Raw genomic sequence first — 22324 nt, forward strand, 5'->3', positions numbered from 1 at the left:
ATTAGTACAGTACAATAATTGCTGCTGCTGCTTCTCCTTCTTTTGGTAAGGTTTCAGAGGCCTCCTCCTGATCTGCCTAAAGAAGCATGAGTTCTTGTAATATAGCTCCTTTGTTTTTTTCTGGTTATTGTTGCCTCTGCTTCCAATCATTGCATTATTTTGAGTGATTTCATAGATCTGCCCAAGCCCTCTTCCAAAGCTTTGGAGTTTTTACTGAAGGGTTGTTTGCTGAGGTAATTGTATGGCTTGAAGGACAAATCTCCTCTGGTTTTTAAAAACAGCATTATAGTGCAAAAATGCAGTTTTACACTATAGTGCTCTATAACTGTAACGATTTTTTGAAAATAGAAAAGAGGACAAAAGAGAAGGAGCCATTTTGTTCCACTTTGTCTTGGAATGAAAAAGAAAGCCAGTCAAGGGTGGGAATAGCCAGAAAATACTCTTGAGACATTCAAATGTACACAGTACAGTCTATATCATGTGACAGCAGTCATGGAGCATCTAGAGCAGGGGTCGGCAACCCCCGGCCCCCAGGCCGGATCCAGTCCGGTGAGGCCTTGGGACCGGCCCCAGCCTGGTCCTGCTGTCGATTGCCACCGGTGCGGGGCAATCTGTGGCAGGACCTCTCGCATGGGGCCTTTGGCCTCTCGCGTGAGCAGACATGGGAGGGAAGGAAGGGGGCGGGGGTCCTCCTCCTTCCTTCCCGCGGCTGCCAGACAGCTGCAGGGAGGGAAGGAAGGGGGCGGGGGTCCTCCTCCAACGGGGCTCCCCCCTCCAACAGGGCTCCGGCGGCTGCCCTTCCCTTCGGCTGAAGGGAAGAGCCAAAGGGAAGGGCCTGGGACGGGTGCCCAAGCCCTTCCCTTCGTCCTCCCTCCCTTTCGGCCGAAAGGGACCCTTGGAGCCCTTTCGGCCGAAGGGAAGAGCCGAAGGGAAGGGCCTGGGACGGGTGCCCAAGCCCTTCCCTTTGGCCTCCCTCCCCTTCGGCCGAAAGGGCTCCTTGGAGCCCGTTCGGCCGAAGGGAAGAGCCTGGGACGAGTGCCCAAGCCCTTCCCTTCGGCCTCCCTTCCCTTCGGCCACCCTCCCCTTCGGCCGAAAGGGCCCCTTGGAGCCCGTTCAGCCGAAGGAAGGGACCGAGGAAGAGAGAGCAGGCACACGCCTCCTACTCCTACCCGCGGGGCTTCAGCAGACCTGAGGTGTCCTTCGGAGGACACCTCAGGCCTGGCAAAGCCCCGAGGAAAGGGACAGGGGCCGCGCGCCTGTTGCTCCTGCCCCTCACAGGCCCTTACTGGTCCCCATCTGTCTCCAAGAGGCAGCTGGGGGCCAAGGAAGGGCAGGAGGAGCAGGCACGAGCCTGTCACCCGCTCTCCCAATCCCTCCCACTTCTAGCTGTCCCTCAGACAGCTGGAGGTCAGGAAAGGGAGCAGAGAAAGCCCCGCCCCCTGGAGGGTGGAATCTCCGCCCTGGCATGCGGCTCCGCCCCAGAGGGTGGAAGCTCCACCCCCGGCACCTGGCTCCACCCCCGGAGAGTGGAAGCTCCCCCCCCCGGCTTCGGCCCCCCAGTTGTCTGAGGGACAGCAACCCGGCCCCCGGCTCAAAAAGTTTGCCTACCCCTGATCTAGAGTAAGCATGGTGCAGAGGCTTGAGTGTTGGACTATGATACTGGAGGCCAGGGTTCAAATCCCTGCTGAACCATGAAAACCTATTGGGTGACCTTTGGCAAATCATACTCTCCAACCTTAGAGGGAGGCAAGGACAACCACCCACAACAGATCTTGCCCCATGCTATATTAATTTTAGGGTCACCATAAGACAGAATGACTTGAAGGCACACAACAACAATAGAGCATCTGTCATATAGGCCTGTTACAGACTGCCAAAATAAAGCTGCTTCGGGTCTCTTTGGAGGTATGCTATTTGAATGATGCATGCATCCTAAGAATCCAGAAGCTGCACCAAAGCTGCACTCCAGTGCTTAGGAATGGAGTGTGGCTTTGGCACGACCTCCGGACTCTTAGGACCCATGCATCATTTAAACAACATACCTCCAAAGAGACCTGAAGCAGCTTTATTTTGGCAGTCTGTAACAGGCCACTGAGAGGTATTTTGGTTAATGGCAGCCATGCTGCTGAGATTACATAACAAAATAAGTTTGAAGTTACCTGAGGTAGCTTCAAGTTAGAATGTTCTAGTGCAGTCAGTGCATGCGGAGTCAAAGCACTGAGATGTTCTGATCAGTAGGGACCCTAGTGACCCCACCACTCCTTCAGGCTTCCCTGTTCCCTTCTGATCTTACCTATAGTCCTTACAACAGATAGTGTGTGCATGTGTGTTGACTTTAAGATATAATGGATCAACACAGTTGTCTGCATTTTTGGATAGAGCATGGCTATGGCAATTTAATAATTGCATGCATGATATAGACTTGATTTTGTTTCCCTTCCTGTAGGTGGCTTAGGAACCTTTCACGGTATGTTAAACTGCATTGTGCACATCATCATGTACACCTACTATGGACTTTGTTCACTGGGACCAGCCTATCATAAGTACTTGTGGTGGAAAAAGCATATGACAACCATACAACTGGTGAGTAACTTTCAGAAACGACATTTGGAAAAGTATATTTATATGAAATTTGAGTGTGTCTCAATTCTACATGTGGTAAGTGTGCATGCTATAAAAGGCTGTAAACACAATAAACCAAAACTTTGGAAATAATTAGTTACAAATAATTATTTATTAATAACTCCTTTTCCTAATAAAAGCACAAACTTAGTTACATATTATGCTAATTGAATGAATGATGATGCCACTGTTTGCAGGGGCTATTTTTACAATGAAGGTAACATTAAATGGTGGAGGAAAAATACCACTTGTTCAAGTGCTGGCTTGCGCCCTATTTTGAATGTTGAAGTGATAACAAGGGTAGGAAGTATGGCTTGCGTCACAGGTCAGTAATATCCAAACTTGAAGTATTCAGACATTTTTCATTTCAGACAGGAAAGAGTTACTTAAAAAAAAACATTGCTGTAACTTATGAACTTTTAGGACATCCCCCAGAATAGTAACTATAAACAATAACTTTTTTAATGTAATTTCCCACATTCTTACTATATTCTTACTGTCTTGCCCACTCACCACTGTCATTTAAGTAATGTGTGTAGTGGTCTGAAGACAGTAGCATCACTGGAGTGGGCAGGGGATTCATAGCGCATCGGGTAACATCTTAGGCAGGGCACCTCTGTCCTCTGCCCATTCTGGCCACTGGTGAGGGTGGGATGCTGCCGTCGCTTGGTACCCCCTTCTGGGTCTGGCAGGGCTGCTGGCCAAGCTGGGAAAGGGAGACGAGGGCAGCAGGAGAAGGGCTGCACCCCTCCAGCCTCCCCACACCCCAGCCCACCTGTGGCCATACAGACTGCCTTGGCCTCCATTCCTTTCTCATCCTTTTCTCACCCAGCTAGCAGCCCCATCAGACACAGAAGGGGCTGCCCAGTGGCAGCAGCACCCTACCACTGGGTAGGCTGGCTGGATGTGAAAGGGAGGAGAAGGGAATGGAAGGCAAGGTGGAAATACTTCTCCCAGTATTTATGTGCTGGAAAACTGCAGCTATTCTCTCCTTTCCAGCACAGGGAAAGAAGAAATGTATGAATGGGCTTTCTCAGTTACCCATGTGTGATACTGCTTCTGCATAGGGATTTCAGTAACGGTACAGAATAGCCCTGCCTTCACATTTTTACTACAAGTGACACAAGTTCTTAAGGGATTTAGAACTTAAATCTGACTCTTAAAAATATTTCTACACATGAAAACTAAACAGTTTATTTTCTGTTCTGGACATTATTTGTGTCCCTTCAAGTACTTAACACATTGTCTTGTAGTTTGAGAAATATTTCCCTCTTTAATTCATTTAACTTTTGGGGGAAAGGCATTGGTGTGAATGTTTTGAGCCCCCCCCCTCTGTGTGTGTGTGTGTGTGTGTGTGTGTGTGTGTAAATTTCAGTATTTAGGAATGCAAATTAAGTACAGTGGGCCAGGCACATAGCCAGGATTTTGTGAAGGAGGGCTTGGGCGCGGTGGCGCGCGCATGCCACGGGCACGTGTGCCATTCATTGTGTTCCAGCGCAGCTTCAGCTATTTTTAATATAAATTAATGGAAGAGGGGGTCTGGACCCCCCCCCCCCCTTGGCGACATCACTAAGTGGGCTCTGGCATCTGCTGGGGTTTGGTTCCAGGACCTCCCCCTCCCTGCGCACTCCCACCCCCTGTGGATAGCAAACTCTGTGAATGCTCAAGTCCCATTAAATACAATGTCATACTTATATAAAATAGCAAAACCAAGGTTTGCTTTTTGGAATTTTTATAATTTTGAATATTTTCAAGCTGTGGATGCTTGAATGTGTAGATAAAAAAATCTGTGGATACAGAAGACCTATTGTAAAATGAATAGTTTGAATACCTCTTTCTGAATTGCATGCATGTATATATCTTATTGTCAATGATAAATGGCTTTAGTTTCACAGAACTACCTTTATATTTGCTGTATTATTAAAGAAATGGCTTCTCGTGTACTCCTGGGGGGTTGGGAACAGAATAATTCTTGAATTTTATTGTATTTTCTATGTATTTTATTGCTGTAACCCATCCGGATTCCTTGTGATTGGGCGGGGTATAAATAAATCTATTATTATTATTATTATTATTATTATTATTAATCCTGTCCTACCAACCCCACCCCCACCCTATGCCTAAATATATATATATAATGATTTCTCTTCTGTTCTAGATCCAGTTCATTTTGGTTACCGTCCATATAGAACAAATCTACTTCATGGAGAATTGCCCGTATCAGTATCCAATCTTCATGTTCATCATCTGGCTATATGGGTTTTTGTTTTTAATCCTGTTTCTACATTTTTGGTACCATGCTTACACTAAAGGTCAAAGACCACCGAAACATATGAAAAATGGCGTGCACAATGGCATCAGCAAAAACAAAGCCGAATGAAGCACTCTGCTACAAACACAAATGAATGTTTTGACTTGCACTACTTGACAATCAAGACATTTAGGAGCACAACACACTGGACATTTTGTATATGGCTTTCCAAAATAAACAAACAAAAAGCCCTTGTATTTTTATTATAAATTATTTGGAATTTAATCTTAATGTTGGAGGGAAAGTAAACCTACTGATTAATATCCAGTGGCTTGCAGTTTTCGCCAATAATGTACATATTATAAGAATATTTTTCTCTATGTATCATTGGAATGAATACTTGGTGGCATTTTTACAGATGCACTCAGATATTCATTGAGGAAATGAAGTGTGCCTGATAAGTATACAAAAATACTTTGAGCACTGATGGATACATTTATTTTAACAGGCACTGCAAGTTATTATGCCTGTAGGCTACTTTTAACTGAAATGGAATACAATTTCATAAAAGATTTATGGTCTGTAAACCTCATTGTTAATACATCTACTGTAAACATTAATGTGTTTTATACAAACTGTACCATATTAAAGATTGTGATTCTTAAGTCTGAAAAATTATTTGGTGGAATTTTAAGGTGCTGTAGAATATAAAGTAGTGTGAACCAGTTGTAGTATTATTCTCCTATTGTTGTTGAGACTATCTAAGCTTTCATCCTCATGCACACATCTGATCATAAGCCTCATCAAATCTTTTAGCTTAAGCATCTGATGAAATGAACTCAAGTCCTCCAAAACATATGCTGTAATAAATTTGTTAGCTATTCGGGCAGGGGTGGCAAATTTCAGGTCTGCAGGATATGCTGTCTTTGAAAAAAAAAAACTTTGAATCTCACTGATAGATGCAAAATAAGGAACCATCAAGATCCAGCACTGCAGTCACACAGGGACGTAGCTAGGATTTTAGGAAGGGGGTGGTGGTCCAGACTAAGTGCCACCATTATAATGGGGCTTGGGTGTGGCGGCGCAGCAGCACACACCATTGATTTTTCTAATGGAAGGGGGGGGGTCTGGACCCCAAGACCCCCCCCCCTTGGCTACGTCCCTGAGTCACATGCAAAATTAGGGGAGATATTACAATTAGAATCAAGGAAGAGGGTTTCCTTCAAAAAGAAGAAGAAGCTTCCCTAATTTAACCTTGTCATGGGTGCTGTTGTTGAAAAGCGTTGGGAAGCTTTTGTAATCTGTTGCCAGTTTTCCAGAAAGCCACCAGTAGGTCCCTTTCTTTCTTTCTTTCTTTCTTTCTTTCTTTCTTTCTTTCTTTCTTTCCCTGTTTGGTTGTATTTACCTTAAATGGTGATGTTCAGTGTTGTTGTCAACTGCCCTTGAGCTGACAACCCTGTGGATGAGACATCTCCAAGATACCCTGCCCTCCAGTGCTCTGTTTAGGTCCTACAGATTCACACCCGTGACCTTGAGTCTTTCCATCTAGTGAGTGGTCTTCCTCTCTATTTCCCTCCACCTTTCCTAGCATTATCATCTTTTCTACTGAGTCATGCTTTCTCATGACGTGTCCAAAGCATGACAACCTTGGTTTTGTCGTCTTGGCTTCCAGGGAGAGTTCCTGCTTGATCTGTTCAAGGACCCATTTGCATATTTTTGGCTATCCACAGTATCCTCAGCACCCTCTTCCAGCACCACATCTCCAATGAGTTGATTTTCTTCCTCTTCACTTGCTCCACCATCCAGCTCTCACATCCCATACATGGTGATGGGGAATACAGTGTCTTCAGCTATTGTAACTTTAGTGTTCAGATTTATAACTTTACCCTTTAGGAGCTTGTCTAGTTCTTTCATAGCTGCCCTTTCCATTCCTAGTTGTATTCTGATTTCTTGACTGCAGATTACTTCTCGATCAATGTCGGGTTCAAGGTATGGGTACTCTTTTACTGTTTCAATTTCCTCATTGACAAAGAGGGAATTTCAGCAGGTGTTGCTTGTTACGTGGTTCTGTAACAAACTATACCTGCTGAAATTCCCTATTCTGCACAGCCATTAAAAGTGCAAGAGCCCTCTCCAGTTTTCACTCTAACCCTATTCCTGGCATGTGCGTGTGTGTTTGTGTAGGTGAGTAGAGGAGGGGGACATATGACTCCCCCTCTCTCCTTAAAATGTGTTATTGACAGTTGCGTGATATTAACCATACATAGAACAGGACTTCAAGTAGTAGTGAAAATGGGAGATAGAGAAAAATCTTCCATGCATCCAGACCACCTTGTAACCTGCAGTTAAACTTTGTAAATAGATATGCAGGTAAATAGATATGGTTTGAAAATGTAGTTTTGTGTATTGAATATCTGGCCCTCTGGGCTTATAAAACAAGTTATTTTGGTCTGTGCTGTAGAAAAATGTTTTCACATAATGAGGTTAGGATAAAATGCTTTTCAAAAGAGTATACAGGCTCTCCCTGCATCTCACTAGGATTCCTTATTAGTGTTTTCTCCCCCTGAACAAATCTTTCCAGTCAAAATGATATTTGGTTGGCAAAGGCTCCGGTTTCAGTGGGACAGCATGTGTTTTGAAGGTTAAAGTCTCCTGGTCAGTTCTGGTACCACTAGGTAAGGCTTGGAAACGTTCCTGTCTATAAGATGGAAAGATGGATGTCAATATATGAGGCAATATTCATCTAGGTAGGAAAATGGTTTCATTTTCATTTCATGACTCCCCTTCTTTCCTTGATATTAACCACCCTTACAACAGGGTTTCAAGTACAAGTGAAAATAGAAGATAAAGTCTTCCATGCATCCTGACCTACCTTGTAACCTGCAGTTGAAACTGCTGGTCAGTATATATGATTTGAAAATGTAATTTTGTGTATTGTATATCTGGTCCTAAATTTGGCTATTCGGGCAGGGGTGGCAAATTTCAGGCCTGAAGGTTATACTGTTTTGAGTTTTTTGTATTTTAAACTTGAATCTCAGTATTGTCTGACTGATAGGTGCAAAATAAGGAACCATCAAGATCCACCAACTGCAGTCAGTTGCAAAATTAGGAGAGATCATACAATTAGAATCAAGCAAGAGGGTCCCCTTTTAAAAAAAGCTTCCCTAATTTAGCATTAGGATAGGGTTGCCATAATTCTGAACCTCCAAACTGGGACAAATGTAGGACAAAATTTTCAAATGTAGGACACATTTTAAAAAATGGAGGACATGCAAAAAAAATTATGATTTTTTAAAAAATGTTAATATAAATGCATGTTTCTTAGGCATGATCAAAATGGAGGACATTTTGGCATTGTTCCTAGACAGATGGCAGAAATGTACTTCCCTTTCTGGCTAACCTCCCCCCCCCCCATTCCAAACAGCATATTTGGGCATTGAAGAGGAGGAAGAGTGGAAAAGGCAGAGGAGGAGGAAGAGGAGGAGAAGAGGAGGAGGAGGAAGAAGGGGAGGAAGAGGAGGAGGAGAAGAAGAGATGGAGAAGAAGAGGAGGAGGAAGAAGATGAAGAAGAGGAGGAAAAGGAGGAAGAAGGGGAGGAAGAGAAGGAGGAGGAGGAGGAGGAGAGGAGGAAGAAGAAGAGGAGGAAAAAGATGAAGAAGAAGGGGAGGAAGAGGAGGAGAAAGAAGAAGAGGAGGAGGAAGAAGGGGAGGAAGAAAAGGAGGCAGAAGAAGAGGAGGAGGAGAAAGAGGAAAGGCTCTTTCCTCTGCCTGGCTGCCTCTGTCGCCAACGGAGGAAGCCAGGCAAGGGAATGGGGCCTCGCTGAAGCCAAGCCCCAAACCCCTGCCTGGCTGCCTCCGTCGCCGTTTTGCCCCCACCCCCGGGATTCCCCCCCCCAGAGACGGAGGCAGCCAGGCAGAGGTTTGGGGCTTGGCTTCAGCCGTCCTCCAAGCCCCAGACAAGCCTGGAGGGCTCCGCGATCGCGGAGGAGCCCCCAGGGCATGACAGGGGCTTGGAAGACAGCCATCCTCCAAGCCCCAGCCAAGCCTGGAGGACTCGCTGGGGGAGGGGAGTCCCGGGGGCGGGGCCAAACCGGGGCGGGACCGTGCGGACCCACCCCAAATCAGGAAAGTCCCGTCCCCAGGCGGGATATGGGAAGCCTACATTAGGAGGACCTTTGTCATGGGTGCTGTTGTTGAAAAGACGAAGCTTTTGTGATCCGTTGAGAGCCACCAGTAAGTCCCATTCTTCAGTACTTGACCAGATAGGATAATGGTCTCATTTGGGATAAGGCTGCTTCCAGGCTGGCCTTGCCATTTGAAAGAGTGAAAGTGAACACCAAGGAGCAAGTATTGCGCAGAAGGAAAAGGCAGGACATTGTTATTGTTTTTCTGTCAGCGAAAACACTCTCAACCTAAGGGGAAAGCAATGGCAAACCTCCTCTGAACAAATCCTGACAAGAAAACCCCATGATAGGCTCACCTTTGGGTCACCTTAAGTCAGAAATGACTCGAAGGCAGACAAAAAGAACAAATAGGGAGAAGATGTGGTGTAAAATAATGTCTGATTCTCAGGAAAATAATTCAGCTGGTTTTAGGAGCACCATTTGTTGCTCTGCCTCAGGCAGCAAGTTATATTATTATTATTTATTATTTCTTTATGGTATTTATACCCCGCCCTTCAGCCCTAATAGCTATCGGAGCGGCTTACAATTATTATTTTTAAGACGGTTCCCTGCCCTCCGGGTTACACTCTAAAAGACACGACACAAAAGGAGAAGGGAATGGTGGTGGGAAAGGGGATCAGGTCCCGTGGTTCTTCTCTCCCTCTGAGGCCTGGACCAAGGCAGATGGACTGGAGGGAGGGCTCTTCTTCTTCAGGCTAGCCCTGGTGGAGCTGGGCCTGCCTGTCTTGGGCCAGCACTCGGCTTCTTCCTATGTTCAAAACTTGGAAGTGCATCGTTCTTGTGAAGTGAATTGTGGGGATATGGCAGGGATATTCATCCTAAAGCCATTGGCCACTATCAAATTAAGAGAGTGAAGAACCAGCATAGTGTAATGGTTTGGACTATGGAGAGCAGGAGAAAAGACTGACATTATTATTATTATTATTATTATTATTGATGTTATTTTCTTATATCCCACCTTTCTCCCAATATAGGCACTCAATATATTCCACATGAACTTGCAATAGCAGTATAAAATATATATTAGATACTGGGGAAAGGAATTACATTTGGCCCTCCACTTTTGTGGCTTTGACCATTTGCGGTTAAGATTAATATGTCCTCTCTAGGAATCTCTTGAGTCCTCCAATGCAGTACTGCTAGAAGCTGACCATAGAGTTGTGCTGAAGAATCTAGAAGTTCTTACAGAAAACACTTTTCTAGGCATTTGTAGGTCCTCCAGCATAATTCTGTGATTAATGTCTGGCAGATGTTGACCATAGAGTTGCACTGGAGGATCTGGAGATTTCTAGAGGTGTTCTCTTAGGTAAAAAGGATAGGTTAGTTTATTTGTGGTTTTTCCACATTCACAGGGGTCTTGTGCCCCTAACCCCAGCAAATGTGGATAGCGATTGCTGTATAAGTGTGACCTTGGGGAAGTCACATTCTCTCAGCCTCAGGGAGAGGCAATGGCAAACCTCCTTGGAACAAATTTTGACAATAAAAGCCCATGATAGGCTTGCCTTAGGGTCGCCATAATTCGGAAACAACATGAAAGTGCACCACACACAAGCTATCTGTATACTAGCCAGGATGCAGGGCCAGATTAAGAGGCCCCAAGCACTTAAAAAGAGGTTAGTGACCTCATATACTGTATGTCTAATTCAAAATATAAGCAGTAATAAACTGTAAAATAAAATTTTACGAATTATATTTGTAAATAAAATTTTAGAAATTTTATTTGTAAATTTTACAAATTTGGAGGATTCCTCCCGTTTGTTTTGCGTTCACTTGCACCATTTGCAGTTTTGCACCAGAAGGTCCATGATAAACCTGGGAATGGAAAATTCCCGTGGTGCTTCCCTTCCCTTGATACCCTGAGCAGCTGCTTATTTTGGACTAGGACGCTGGGAGAGCAGGGTTCGAGTCCTGACTCTGCCATGACCTTGGGCAAGTCACACTCTCTCAGCCTCAGAGGAAGGCAAAGGCAAACCGTCCTTTGAACAAACCTTGCAAACCGGAAACCCATCAGTCTCAAAATGTAGGTCATTCCAGAAAAAAAATAGAGGCCAGGACCAAATAAAAGCTAAAAACACTCACATAATAATAAATTAATGCTTCTCGTGCTCAAAATGGAGGACATGTTTGACATACCTCCTTGACAGGTTGAAATGTAGGACATATCCTGGAAAAAGTGACCCTGTGAGGTTGAGAGTGTGACTTCCCAAGGACACCAAAGGGGTTCCCATGGTTTTCAGAGCCCACAAATTAATTTTTGGTATGTTTTTAACGTTAATTTTATACTGTTCATTGGATGATTTTAATTGTTTTAAAAAAATTACTGTATAATTTTTTTTTAAAAAAACTGTTTTTATTTTGTGAGCCGCCTTGGGTCTCTTTCTCGGGAGAAAGGCGGCACAAAAATGAAATTAATAACAACAACAGCGGTTTCCAGAGTCAAGGAAGGGCCAACCGCCAAACCTCTACAAACCAGCCGGCTAGTATGTAAATTAAGCAATGACGTCGCCCGCGGGAGAACCAATCAGCTCCAAATCTAGAAAGAGGCAAGGGGTAGCGCCAGGGCACGGCTTCTGTGTGTGTCTTGAGAGGAAGGCTTTGGGAGGTCGCTCCTCCAGGGAGTCGCGTCCAATTGGCTGCTTCCAGGGTGTCACGTGATCTCAGTTTCAGCCAATCAGCCATCGCGGAGCTCCAATTCAAATGCTAGCAGAGTCTGCTGGTCTCCCTGGAAACGGACCCAGGAGTGTTTTAATTTCGTGCCCACAATGGAAGCGAGGCTGGTGGGGCCAGGGCCATACAGAGCCACCCGCCTGGTAAGTCCTTCCCGGGGCTCAAGCCTCTCCTTAGGGAATCAATGGGGAATGTTTGCCCATAAGGAACTCATACTTGCCAATAGGGAATCATTGGGGAATGTTTGCCCATAGGGAATCATTGGGGAATGTTTGCCCATAGGGAATCATTGGGGAATGTTTGCCCATAGGGAATCATTGGGGAATGTTTGCCCATAGGGAATCATTGGGGAATGTTTGCCCATAGGGAATCATTCGGGAATGTTTGCCCATAGGGAATCATTGGGGAATGTTTGCCCATAGGGAATCATTCGGGAATGTTTGCCCATAGGGAATCATTGGGGAATGTTTGCCCATAGGGAATCATTGGGGAATGTTTGCCCATAGGGAATCATTGGGGAATGTTTGCCCATAGGGAATCATTCGGGAATGTTTGCCCATAGGGAATCATTGGGGAATGTTTGCCCATAGGGAATCATTGGGGAATGTTTGCCCATAGGGAATCATTGGGGAATGTTTGCCCATAGGGAATCATTCGGGAATGTTTGCCCATAGGGAATCATTGGGGAATACTTGCTAGGGGCAAGTATTTCCCAATGATTCTCTATGGGCAAGTATGGTTTCTCCAAGTATTTCCCAATGATTAGGAGTTCCTCGTAATGTTGAGCTGGAATCTCTTTTCCTGGAGCTTGCATCCATTGCTCTGGTTCCTGTTCTCTGGATCAGCAGAAAACAAGCTTGCTCCCTCCTCAATATGACATCCCTTCAAGTATTTAAACAGGGCTATCATATCACCTCTTAACCTTCTCTTCTCCAGGCTAAACATCCCCAGCTCCCTGAGGCATTCCTCATAGGGCATGGTTTCCAGACCCTTCACCATTTTAGTCGTCCTCTTTTGGACATGCTCCAGTTTCTCAATGACCTTTTTGCATTGTGGCACCCAGAACTGGACACAGTATTCCAGGTGGGGCCTGACCAGAGCAGAATAGAATGGGACTATTACTTCCCTTGATCTAGACACTATATTTCTATTGATGCAGCCTAAAATTGCATTGGCCTTTTTAGCTGCTGCATTGCACTGACTCATGTTCAACTTGTCGTCTACTTGGACTCCTAGATCCCTTTCACATGTAGTCTTGTTCAGCCAGGTATCCCCCATCGTATATCTGTGCATTTCATTTTTCCTCTCTAAGTGCAGGATCTTACATTTCTCCGTGTTGAATTTCATTTTGTTAGTTTTGGCCCAGCTTTCTAGTCTGTTCAGTGTTCCTCTCTTTTTGCTTCCCTCCACCTTTCCTGGCATTAATGATTCATGATTTTTCATGATGTGTCCAAAATACAACAGCCTCAGTTCTTGATCCTGTCTTCCAGGGAGAGTTCAGGTTTAATCTCAGCTCATGCAAACTCAGGCCAGTGACATTCCTAATTCTCTTTCAACTACCTTCCACCTTCCCTAGTATTATTGACATATTGAGACAGACTAAGCTCTCACTTTTCGCCACTCTACGCAGAGATGGGGATGGATCCTTTTTTGATAAGTATGTGGTCTTTCACTGAATTGTAGTCTCTCTGCAGACTATGCACATATTCAGCCTTTCTCAAACAAAAGCTCCAGCTAGCTTACCTGCTAGCTGGATTCTCAAGCCTGCTTTCCATTCTCTTTAGCTTCATCTTAGCTGGAATAGTGTAGTTTGCCCAACAAAGTGATAGAAAAAACTCAGTATGCCAACATTTTGAAATCAAAACTTCCCAGAAGGACAGAGCAGTAGACCTTCGCCACTACCAGAACTGACCTATATGTATATTTTGAATACAAGCATATGCATGTTTACACATTCATAGTATTTCTTGCTTAATCTGTAACAAAATGAACTGACAGTCATGAATGGATGGTACATCATGTTGTTGTTGCTGTCTTTCATCTCCTTTCTGATTTATGGAGAACCTATCACAGGGTTTTTTTGGCAAGTTTCTTCAGAGGGGGCTTGCCATTGCCATGCTCTGAGGTTGAGAGAGTGTGACTTACCCAAGGTTACTCAGATTAAGGAGCCCTGGTGGCGCAGTGGTTAAATGCCAGTACTGCAGTCACTCACAGTCACAAGGTTGTGAGTTCGATACCAGCCAGGGGCTCAGGGTCGACTTAGCCTGGCATCCTTCCGAGGTTGATAAATTGAGTACCCAGCTTGTTGGGGGCAATTAGCTTACACATTGTAAAACACTTAGGGGGAGTGCTTCAGTGCACTGATAGGTGATATAGAAATGTATTTGCTATTGCTGTCAGTGAGTTTACTTGGCTGAGCTGGGATAAACTTGCAGGTATTGGAAATTCCATTTTCTAGTGCCCTCCTATGTAGAACTATGATAAAAAGCCCTGCCAGTTCAAAAATACAGCAAGGAACAGGATGCAATTAAAGTCTCTTTGTAACTGTATTTAAAGAAAAGAAAAGAATGTCCTTCCATCCACATTCTGAAATTGAACTCTCCTCCAACACATCAGTGAATATGCAAATGTAGGCTAATGACTGATTTTTTTCTGAAGTGCATTATCTGAAGATGTACCTGTTCCCTGGCAACTAACAGCTAAATAAATACAGCTTGGTAAATGAAAATAGATATTGTCCTGAAGTCCAGTTTACACCTTGTTAGTACATAGACATGTTGGGTGGAAGGAAGTTATAAAAAGTAGACACTCACAAATTGCAAGTTTGCAGTAGAAAGAACAAAGTGAAAGGAAAGATAAACTGGTCTCTCACTAGCCATAGTAACAAGATCTACTAGGAACTTTCCTAGTTACCTAGAAAGGATGCTCTTTATGGTAAGGAGAAGGTCAGCCTGGTCCCAGTCATTAGTCAGAAAAGGAGCAGCCACAGCTATATATATGGTCAGTCTCATGCCCAATTTCTTAACCTCTGGCCAGTCCATTGCCTTCAGTTTTTGGATACCCCTGATTTCATGCTCTTTCTCGAGCTTCCTCTGATTGTTATTAGTGTGGGGCATGTATTGCTACATTGACACATTAAGAACGATCAGAAGTAAATGATTCACATTAACACTTAGGGCTATAGCCCATTTCATCCCAGTTTGGGTAGACCCTCTGGATCACTAGGAATTTGATAAGGCAATACTGCTGTAGGTTTTATGCCCTGGTACTCGATTACCTTTGGCCTGGTGTGGTCACCCACCCAAGCTTTGGAGAACATTAAAACATCCAGGGGTAGCCGTGCTGGCCATATAGGAAATCCAATAACATCCAAATAATGATACCTTCATAGGACCAACCAAAATGCACCATATACATGTTGCAAGCTTTTGAAGCTACAATGGCTTCTTCATCAGGCATAGTGTTACAAACCATACAGGAGAAAAAAAAATTGAAGATGTTAGTCATAGGCCTGCATTTTGCTGTCTGTGCTCAGATGGTATGGAGGGGTATTTTTTGCAGGTTGGAACCTCTTCCTTCTGGCCATGTGGTTACTGGGAGATTCTCAAAATCCAGGAAATTTAACATCTATTTGCATTTGTGTTCAGTGTTAAATTCCCTGGACTTTGAGAATCTCCCAATAACTACATGGCCAGAAGGAGGAGGTTCCAGACTGCAAGAATTACCCCTCCATACTATCTGAGAACAAAGACAGCAATATACAGGCCTATGACTAACGTCTTCAGTTTTTTTCCTCCTGTATGGTTTTAACACCTTGCCTGATGATGAAACCAGTGGAGCTTCGAAAGCTTGCAACATGTAACTGTGCATTTTGGTTGGCCAATAAATGTATCATTATTTGGATGTTATTGGATTTGGAGAATCTTGCTTCCCTTTGAATCTTTCATAAGTTTTATGCTCTCTTTAACATTCAGAGTAACATCACTCCCATTTTACCCTTCCTGTCAGAGTAGATGGATTTAAATTAAGGTGAGGACCATATGTTCAAATCAGTGATTTAAATGAAGTTTCCTCCAATACTTCATATATTTTTGAAGAATAATACAAATCTGATCTGATATAAGCTAATGTTAATTTATGGCTCATAAGAGAAAAGAACTGCTGGACCTGATCCCCTTCCCCACCACCATTCCCTTCTCCTTTTGTGCTGTGTCTTTTTAGATTGTGAGCCTCAGGACAGAGAACCGTGTAATTAATAATAATAATTGTAAGCTGCTCTGAGAACCTTTAGGGCTGAAGGGCAGGGTATAAATGCTGTAAATAAATAAAAATAAATCTTAAAGCCTCTAGGACTGTGTACTGATTTTGTTAAAAGATACCTTTTTAATCTTCTTATTAATTGGTCACAAACTAGTTCCTAATTTAATTATGGTACCTTTGTGAGACTGCAGATGCTTTGTCAGCATATTAACAAGTAATTGACTCACACAAATATAACACCATTTAGGCCTCAATCCAAACATTAGTCCCAACTATAGAGACCCATGGAATCACTGCGAATTTGGTAAGGCACAACTTTTAGAAGTTGCATTGATTCTATTGGGAAGTTAAAATGAAATTCAGGCCATAGTTTATTAAGATAAATTTTACATAGGCTTTTATATCTTTTCTTCAGTGGAATGAGACCATTGAACTATTTCGAGATGGAATGCCATTGCGGAAGCATCGCTGTCACTTCAAAAGCTATGAACGCTGCTTCACTGCGTCGGAAGCAGTAGACTGGTTACATGGACTGTTAAGGCACAACCAGAATTTTGGTCCAGAAGTAACACGAACTCAGACGGTTCAGCTCCTTAAGAAATTCTTGAAGAATCACGTGATTGAAGATATCAAAGGAAGATGGGGGACAGAAGATTTTGAAGACAATGGTCACTTATATAGGTAAATTATTGAACAATAAGATTTGGGAAGGGGAAGGTTTAAAATCTGCATACAGAGGTATCAAATTTTTAAACACTTCTCCAGATGCTTATGAATGCTGGCAACATTATGTTTGCTTTCTCATAATGATATACACTGTCAGAATAGATGGTGCTGTTTCTATTCATTCTATTTTTAACCACTGCTCACTAATAAATCAATTCTGAGAATGAGCCTAATCTCTCCTGTCCTGCCCATTGCCTGTGTGATCACCAGTGTTGCCATTCACCCTTGAAGGGAATCCCCTGAATGGCTCCAAATTCCCCAGAAGTGAGCGGGACTTCTGGGTCAGGGGTTGCCGCAAGGCACCATGGGAAGGCAAAAGGGGCAGGGACTTCTGGGATGGGAGGTATGTCGAACATTTTTTGGGAGGGTGAAGGTATTTTCTGCCATTTTTTGGGGAAGGGCTGATTCCCCAGAAATGCCCCAGAAATATTTCATACCTGGAAAATAAACGGAAAGGCTTTTTATTTACCTGGAAACTAGGGAATTCTCCGGAAATTGGCAACACTGGTGATCACCCTTAATGCAATCTGGATGGCTCCAATTTTCAGTCTGTATTTTAAAAGAGCAGTCCAAGTGTTCAACCCTATCTCCCAAAAAGGTACAGCATCTTGGATAGCTCCTTTAAAGTTGGGACTGATTTTACCACTTTATTGATTTTGGAGCCTCCAGTCTCCATTGGATCTCCTTCTCTGGTTTTCCTATACCACTGCAATCAGGAAACTGCAGCACTCTCTCTTGGGGGTAAATAGCAGTTTAGAGCAGAAATGGGCAACTGTAGAGGCCTGACCCTCAAACCCAAATTCTTTAGTTTTCCTCTGCTGGCATTCTCAAAATGATGTCAAGAAGTGAAGGCACATCTCTTTTGCCATTTTGTGGTTGGATGCAGAAGAGGGAGAATGGATTTCTGGTATCTGATGGTGGTGGGATGGGTGCATTTTCACATGTTTTCATGGTTTGTAGGACTTTTTAGGTGGTCATGGGGCAAAAAATATCCCAGATGTTGGTTTTGTTTTGTTTTGTTTGCAGGGTTGGTGGACCAGTGGGGTGTTTAAGGAGCCACAAAATTGGGGTCCTGGCCACTTTTTGATCATACCTGGTTTGGAGCATCATCCAAACCCCTAACTATAGATTATCTTAACTGGTTACTGATAATAAGCCAGCTTCATTGACTCTTTTTTGAAACTAACACATTTGTACTAATCCTAATTAGTTTGGTCTCAGTGGTCAGGACAGCAAACTATGGATGTAAATTGTTTTCTTCAAGAAGGGGGCTGGTGCATGCCAGGACTGGTGAAAACTAGGCCCATTCCACTAAAGCTAAATCATAGTTTAACATTAGCCCAGTATATACGGGCCTTTTAGGCGCCCTCGTCACGTGCTAGGGGTTGGCTGAGGGCGGAGCGTACACACGCCCCGCAACCCTCACACGTGATGAGGGCATAACTATGGTGGCGCCCTGTATACATGGGTGCTGCCATTGTTACGTAAGTGCCGTGCAACGAGTCCAAACAAGTCCTTAGACATGTCAGCAGTCTCAGTTTAAATTAACAGTGATTTCAGGAAGGAATTGTAATTCTGTTTTACAGTGTAATCTTGTACATAAGTTCTGAGCAATATTCAATGGGACTTATTCCATGTAAGACTGAAGATCAAGTTTTCATTTGCCTCAAGTTGTGATCTCTCTGTTGCAATTAAATAATCATATCTAACTAATTAATATGAGATGCTTGCAATCTTTTGGAATTATCCTCCTGCCACACTATGATGATTCATTGATCAGGGGCAGATGATGGAGGCAATCATCAATTCATTCTTCTTTTGTTTTGTTTAAAATGGAATATTTGTTAACATATTTATTATCTTTCCTTTTATTACAAGATCTCTGGGCAGCATAAAATCTGCTTAAACAATTTAAAAATATTTAAAATGAAAAAGTTACTGAAACATTTCAAAAGCATATTGAACAATTTTAAAAAGTTAGAACACTTTAATACAATAATATATGTGGAGATTAGGGTGGGAAATCATTCAGCCTAAAAAAGCTTTACCGAAAGATGTTTTAACTTGGTAGCAGAATGAAATAAGAGTCTGTGTCAGTTGGACCTCAAAGAGGAGAGCTTTCCACAACTGCAGCACCACAGGAGGGGAGGCTCTTTACCATTGTCTCACTCACTGTATTGTTCCCATTGCTAGGTCACAGAGGGGGACCTGTTTATCACATATCAATCCTCAGGCAGCATATATAGAAGGAAAAAAACTCTTTCAAGTATATCAAAGATCCAGGTGGTTTAGGGCCTTAAGTGTTTATATTTTTTTTCATTGATTTGATTTTGCTTAAAACTGTCATTGATGGGATTTAACACAAATGAGTGCTCTGTGATAGACATGGATGTTTCTTTTGCGGGCAGGAATGAAGTCTGAGCTTAGTACATAGCAATTTCTGTGCAAGAAAAAGCAGTTGTGAAGAAAGAGAAAGAGTTGTGAGGTGACTATTCACAAAACATTTTGGGGTTTTGATCTCTCTGGGGAACTGATGGGAGAGAGAGAGGTCAGGCAACCTTAGGTGAGTCATGCACTCTCAGTCTCAGAGGAAGGCAAAAACAAATCCCCTCTGAACAAATCTTGCAAAGAAAACATCCTAGGGTCGCAACTAGGGATGCCATATCCTGGCGGCTCCCGGGGCAATCACGGTTTTCGAGGAACTGGGCCCGCCCCGGCCCGGTTCCCCCTAGATCCCGGGATTGGGCCCGTCCTTGGGCCGGGCCTGATCATGCAACCATTGCTGCAGCCGCTAATACAGCTGGCACTGGCCGGCCACCCACCTCCTCCTCCTCCGCTCCTCCTAATCCTTCTGCGCAGCTGCTGCGCCGCCTGCGGCACTTGCCCGGGCAGCAGCCAGCAGCAGCACGCGCTTGCCCCTCTTGTGTGCCCGTGCGCGGGGCTTAAAAAGGAGTACGCATCCCCGAAGCTGTCTGGCCAATGGCAGAAGAGCGTGGGCTGGCCTGTTTCTAGCCCCAGTCTGCCATTGGCCAGTGAGCTTTGGAAGAGGAGGAGGAGGAGGAGGACCAAGGCCTCTGGCCAGGGAGAGGGAAAAGTGCCATTTCCTGGCGCGAAATTCAAGCGATGAGGATGAGGAGGAGGAAGAGGAAGAAGTAAGAGGAAGAAGAGGAGGAGGTGGCTGCCCATTTATTTCCCTTTCCCTCAAAGTGTCTTTTTTTGTGTATTTTTGGTGCTTTTGATGCTTTTTCGCATGTCCTCCATTTGTTAAAAGTGTCCTACATTTGAAAATGTTGTCCTACATTTGTCCCGGTTTGGAGGTCCTGACTAATGGCAACCCTAGTTGCAATAACACAAGAACAAAGTTACTTTTTTTACATGGGGAAAGGAAAAACAAAAAGGGCAGGGTAGGCTCTGGGCACCAGGAGGGTTTTTTTGTGTGAATTTATATCTCTAAATTGTGTTAATTTATATTAGTGTTTTTCACTTATAATGTTCTGCATGTTTCTTCAATATCCTACATTTTGTGGTACCTTGTCCTCCTCTGTGGTTATGGCATCTGGTCAACCTGCATATGCTGGCATTTCTTTCCCATGTAGAGGTAAATGAATCTGGAGTTTTTGTTTCTTGCTCAAGAATGGGCTATATGGGGCATTGCTGTACAATGTATTTATTTTCTCTCCACGTGCTAACAATGTTTCTTGATGACAGTTTAGTCTGGGTGACTACTTCCTAGTTCTTACTCTAGAGAGGAAAGGCTCCTTATCCAGGAGCAGAACCATATGCAGAATGAAGTCACATTATTACTGCTTGTTCTTACTTCTATCATGATTTTTTAAAAAAGCATGTTCAAGTGTCATGTATAAAAGCCAATGGTGGGATCTAGACTTAGCCACACTTAGAGAAGACTCACTACAATCAATAGACCATAAATTAGTAACTTACATCCCCCGAGGACAGTATGTCTACTCTACATTTACTACGTTTGGATTGAATGCAGTTGTTGTCTGCCTTCAAGTTGTTTCCAGCTTTAGGTTCATCATGGGGTTTTCTTGGCAAGGTTTGTTCAGAGGAGGTTTGCCATTTCCTTCCCCTGAGGCTGAGAGCATGTGACTCAGTGGGTTTCATGGCCAAGCTGGAAATTGAACCCGATTTCCAGAGTCGTAGCCCTAAGCTCAAACCACTACACCACCCTGGCTTCTGGACATATCCAGACCCAGGTTAAAATCTGGATTTTATGTTTTTAAACTGTTCATAGATTTGTGAAGGTGGAGCTGCTGTGCTTGCCCCATTTTCTACCTCTTTGGCTGTACCCATCCTACTTCCCACCCTCTGCAGGCCATACTGACCATTTTGATGAAATTAACCCATAGGTCAATTGGTGATGGGGGAAATGCCATTTTAATCGGGGTATTTTACCCCCTGGGGCCCTTTGGAGGATAATTTCCCATTTTTGAAAGAAGAAGGTCTTTGAGGTTTCTGGGACCCTCACAAAAAGGCATGATTGGCCACATGAGGTCCATCAATGACACTGTTCTCACATGAACATGGACTGAATGCTTCCAGAGATATCAGGAATGTGCCAGGCATATGTTGAGGGAGGAGTGTGCTTTCACTCCTTCTCTGTATAGGGGAATGAGCCATGTAAGGATATTGTCTCACCTGGCACAAAGATGTGGGAAAAAAGGAAAGTGAATTATTACAATGACACCTTATTTTGCTGTTCCTTACTTTTCCAATTTTTCCTTTGGTGTAGTCTTATGCAATTCCTTTTCTTTCATCATGTTGAGGGTGTGCCAGTTAACTCACTCTACTTGGGGCTATCCTTGTGCTTAGTCTGAAAACTGCAATTGGTACAGAATATGGCGGCCAGGTTGATTACTGGTGTACCCAGGAGTGATCATATAACACCAATACTAAAGTCAATCCACTGGCTACTTATTACTGTATTTCCTGGCGTATAAGACAACTTTTTACCCCCGTCTTATACACCGGGTTGTGTTTGGGGACCTCCACAGAGACAGGCCACCTCTCCATCTCTGAGGGGGGGTCCTTGCGGATTCCTATCCCAGCAGGCACAGCGGCCGGGCTCTCTCTTTCTCACTGCCATTCCTGGTTTCCGGGGCTGGAAGCTGGAAAAGGTAGTGGAGAAGCAGCTCCAGAGCTCGTCTGGCAGGAGAGAGATGGTTGGGCCGAGGGAAAGAGCCGGCCCCTTATGCCTCACTGCTGCCGCCGCCCAGGATACTCCACTCCAGCAGCTTCCGTGGTATCTAGTGTCCTTTTGGGCTGGAGTGCAGGAGGCCCTATTGCCACTTGCAACACCTGCCTTCCAGGCCTCCACAGAGGCCCCCTCAAGCCAGCACATGTGGGCACCAGACCCCCTTAATTCGGTCTATAGTAGGCCAGGGAGCTGCCTGCATGCGACTTGGGGGTCGTCTTATACGCCCAGTCACCTTATACGCTGGAAAATACACTAGTTTTCAGACACAGTACAAGGTGTTGGTTATCACCTTTAAATCCCTACACGGCTTGGGCCCAACTTATCTAAGGGATCGCCTACTTCCTTACTTTCCGCCCCATGCTCTCAAATCCTCTGGGAGGAATTTACTGCAGCCTAT

The 22324-nt window shown here is 44.1% G+C and overlaps 2 protein-coding genes across 2 annotated transcripts in view; both read left to right on the forward strand.

Moving 5' to 3' along the window:
- LOC149324009 (very long chain fatty acid elongase 7-like) overlaps positions 1-5472 on the forward strand; it is a 75731-nt gene extending 70259 nt beyond the window's left edge. Inside the window, exons 7-8 of the mRNA XM_089513157.1 lie at positions 2447-2583; positions 4781-5472. Of these exons, the coding sequence (XP_089369283.1) occupies positions 2447-2583; positions 4781-5002 (359 nt within the window). The 3' untranslated portion in view covers positions 5003-5472. The remainder of the gene's footprint in view (positions 1-2446; positions 2584-4780) is intronic.
- A 6346-nt stretch (positions 5473-11818) lies between these two features.
- The window catches only part of LOC149324010 (DEP domain-containing protein 1B-like), a 43267-nt gene continuing 32761 nt past the window's right edge, over positions 11819-22324 (forward strand). Inside the window, exons 1-2 of the mRNA XM_089513169.1 lie at positions 11819-11866; positions 16399-16664. Of these exons, the coding sequence (XP_089369295.1) occupies positions 11819-11866; positions 16399-16664 (314 nt within the window). The remainder of the gene's footprint in view (positions 11867-16398; positions 16665-22324) is intronic.

This window comes from Sceloporus occidentalis, unplaced genomic scaffold (assembly GCF_023333645.1).
Source record: "Sceloporus occidentalis isolate IW3139 unplaced genomic scaffold, rSceOcc1.0.p SCAF_1, whole genome shotgun sequence".
Taxonomy (NCBI): Eukaryota; Metazoa; Chordata; class Lepidosauria; order Squamata; family Phrynosomatidae; genus Sceloporus; species Sceloporus occidentalis.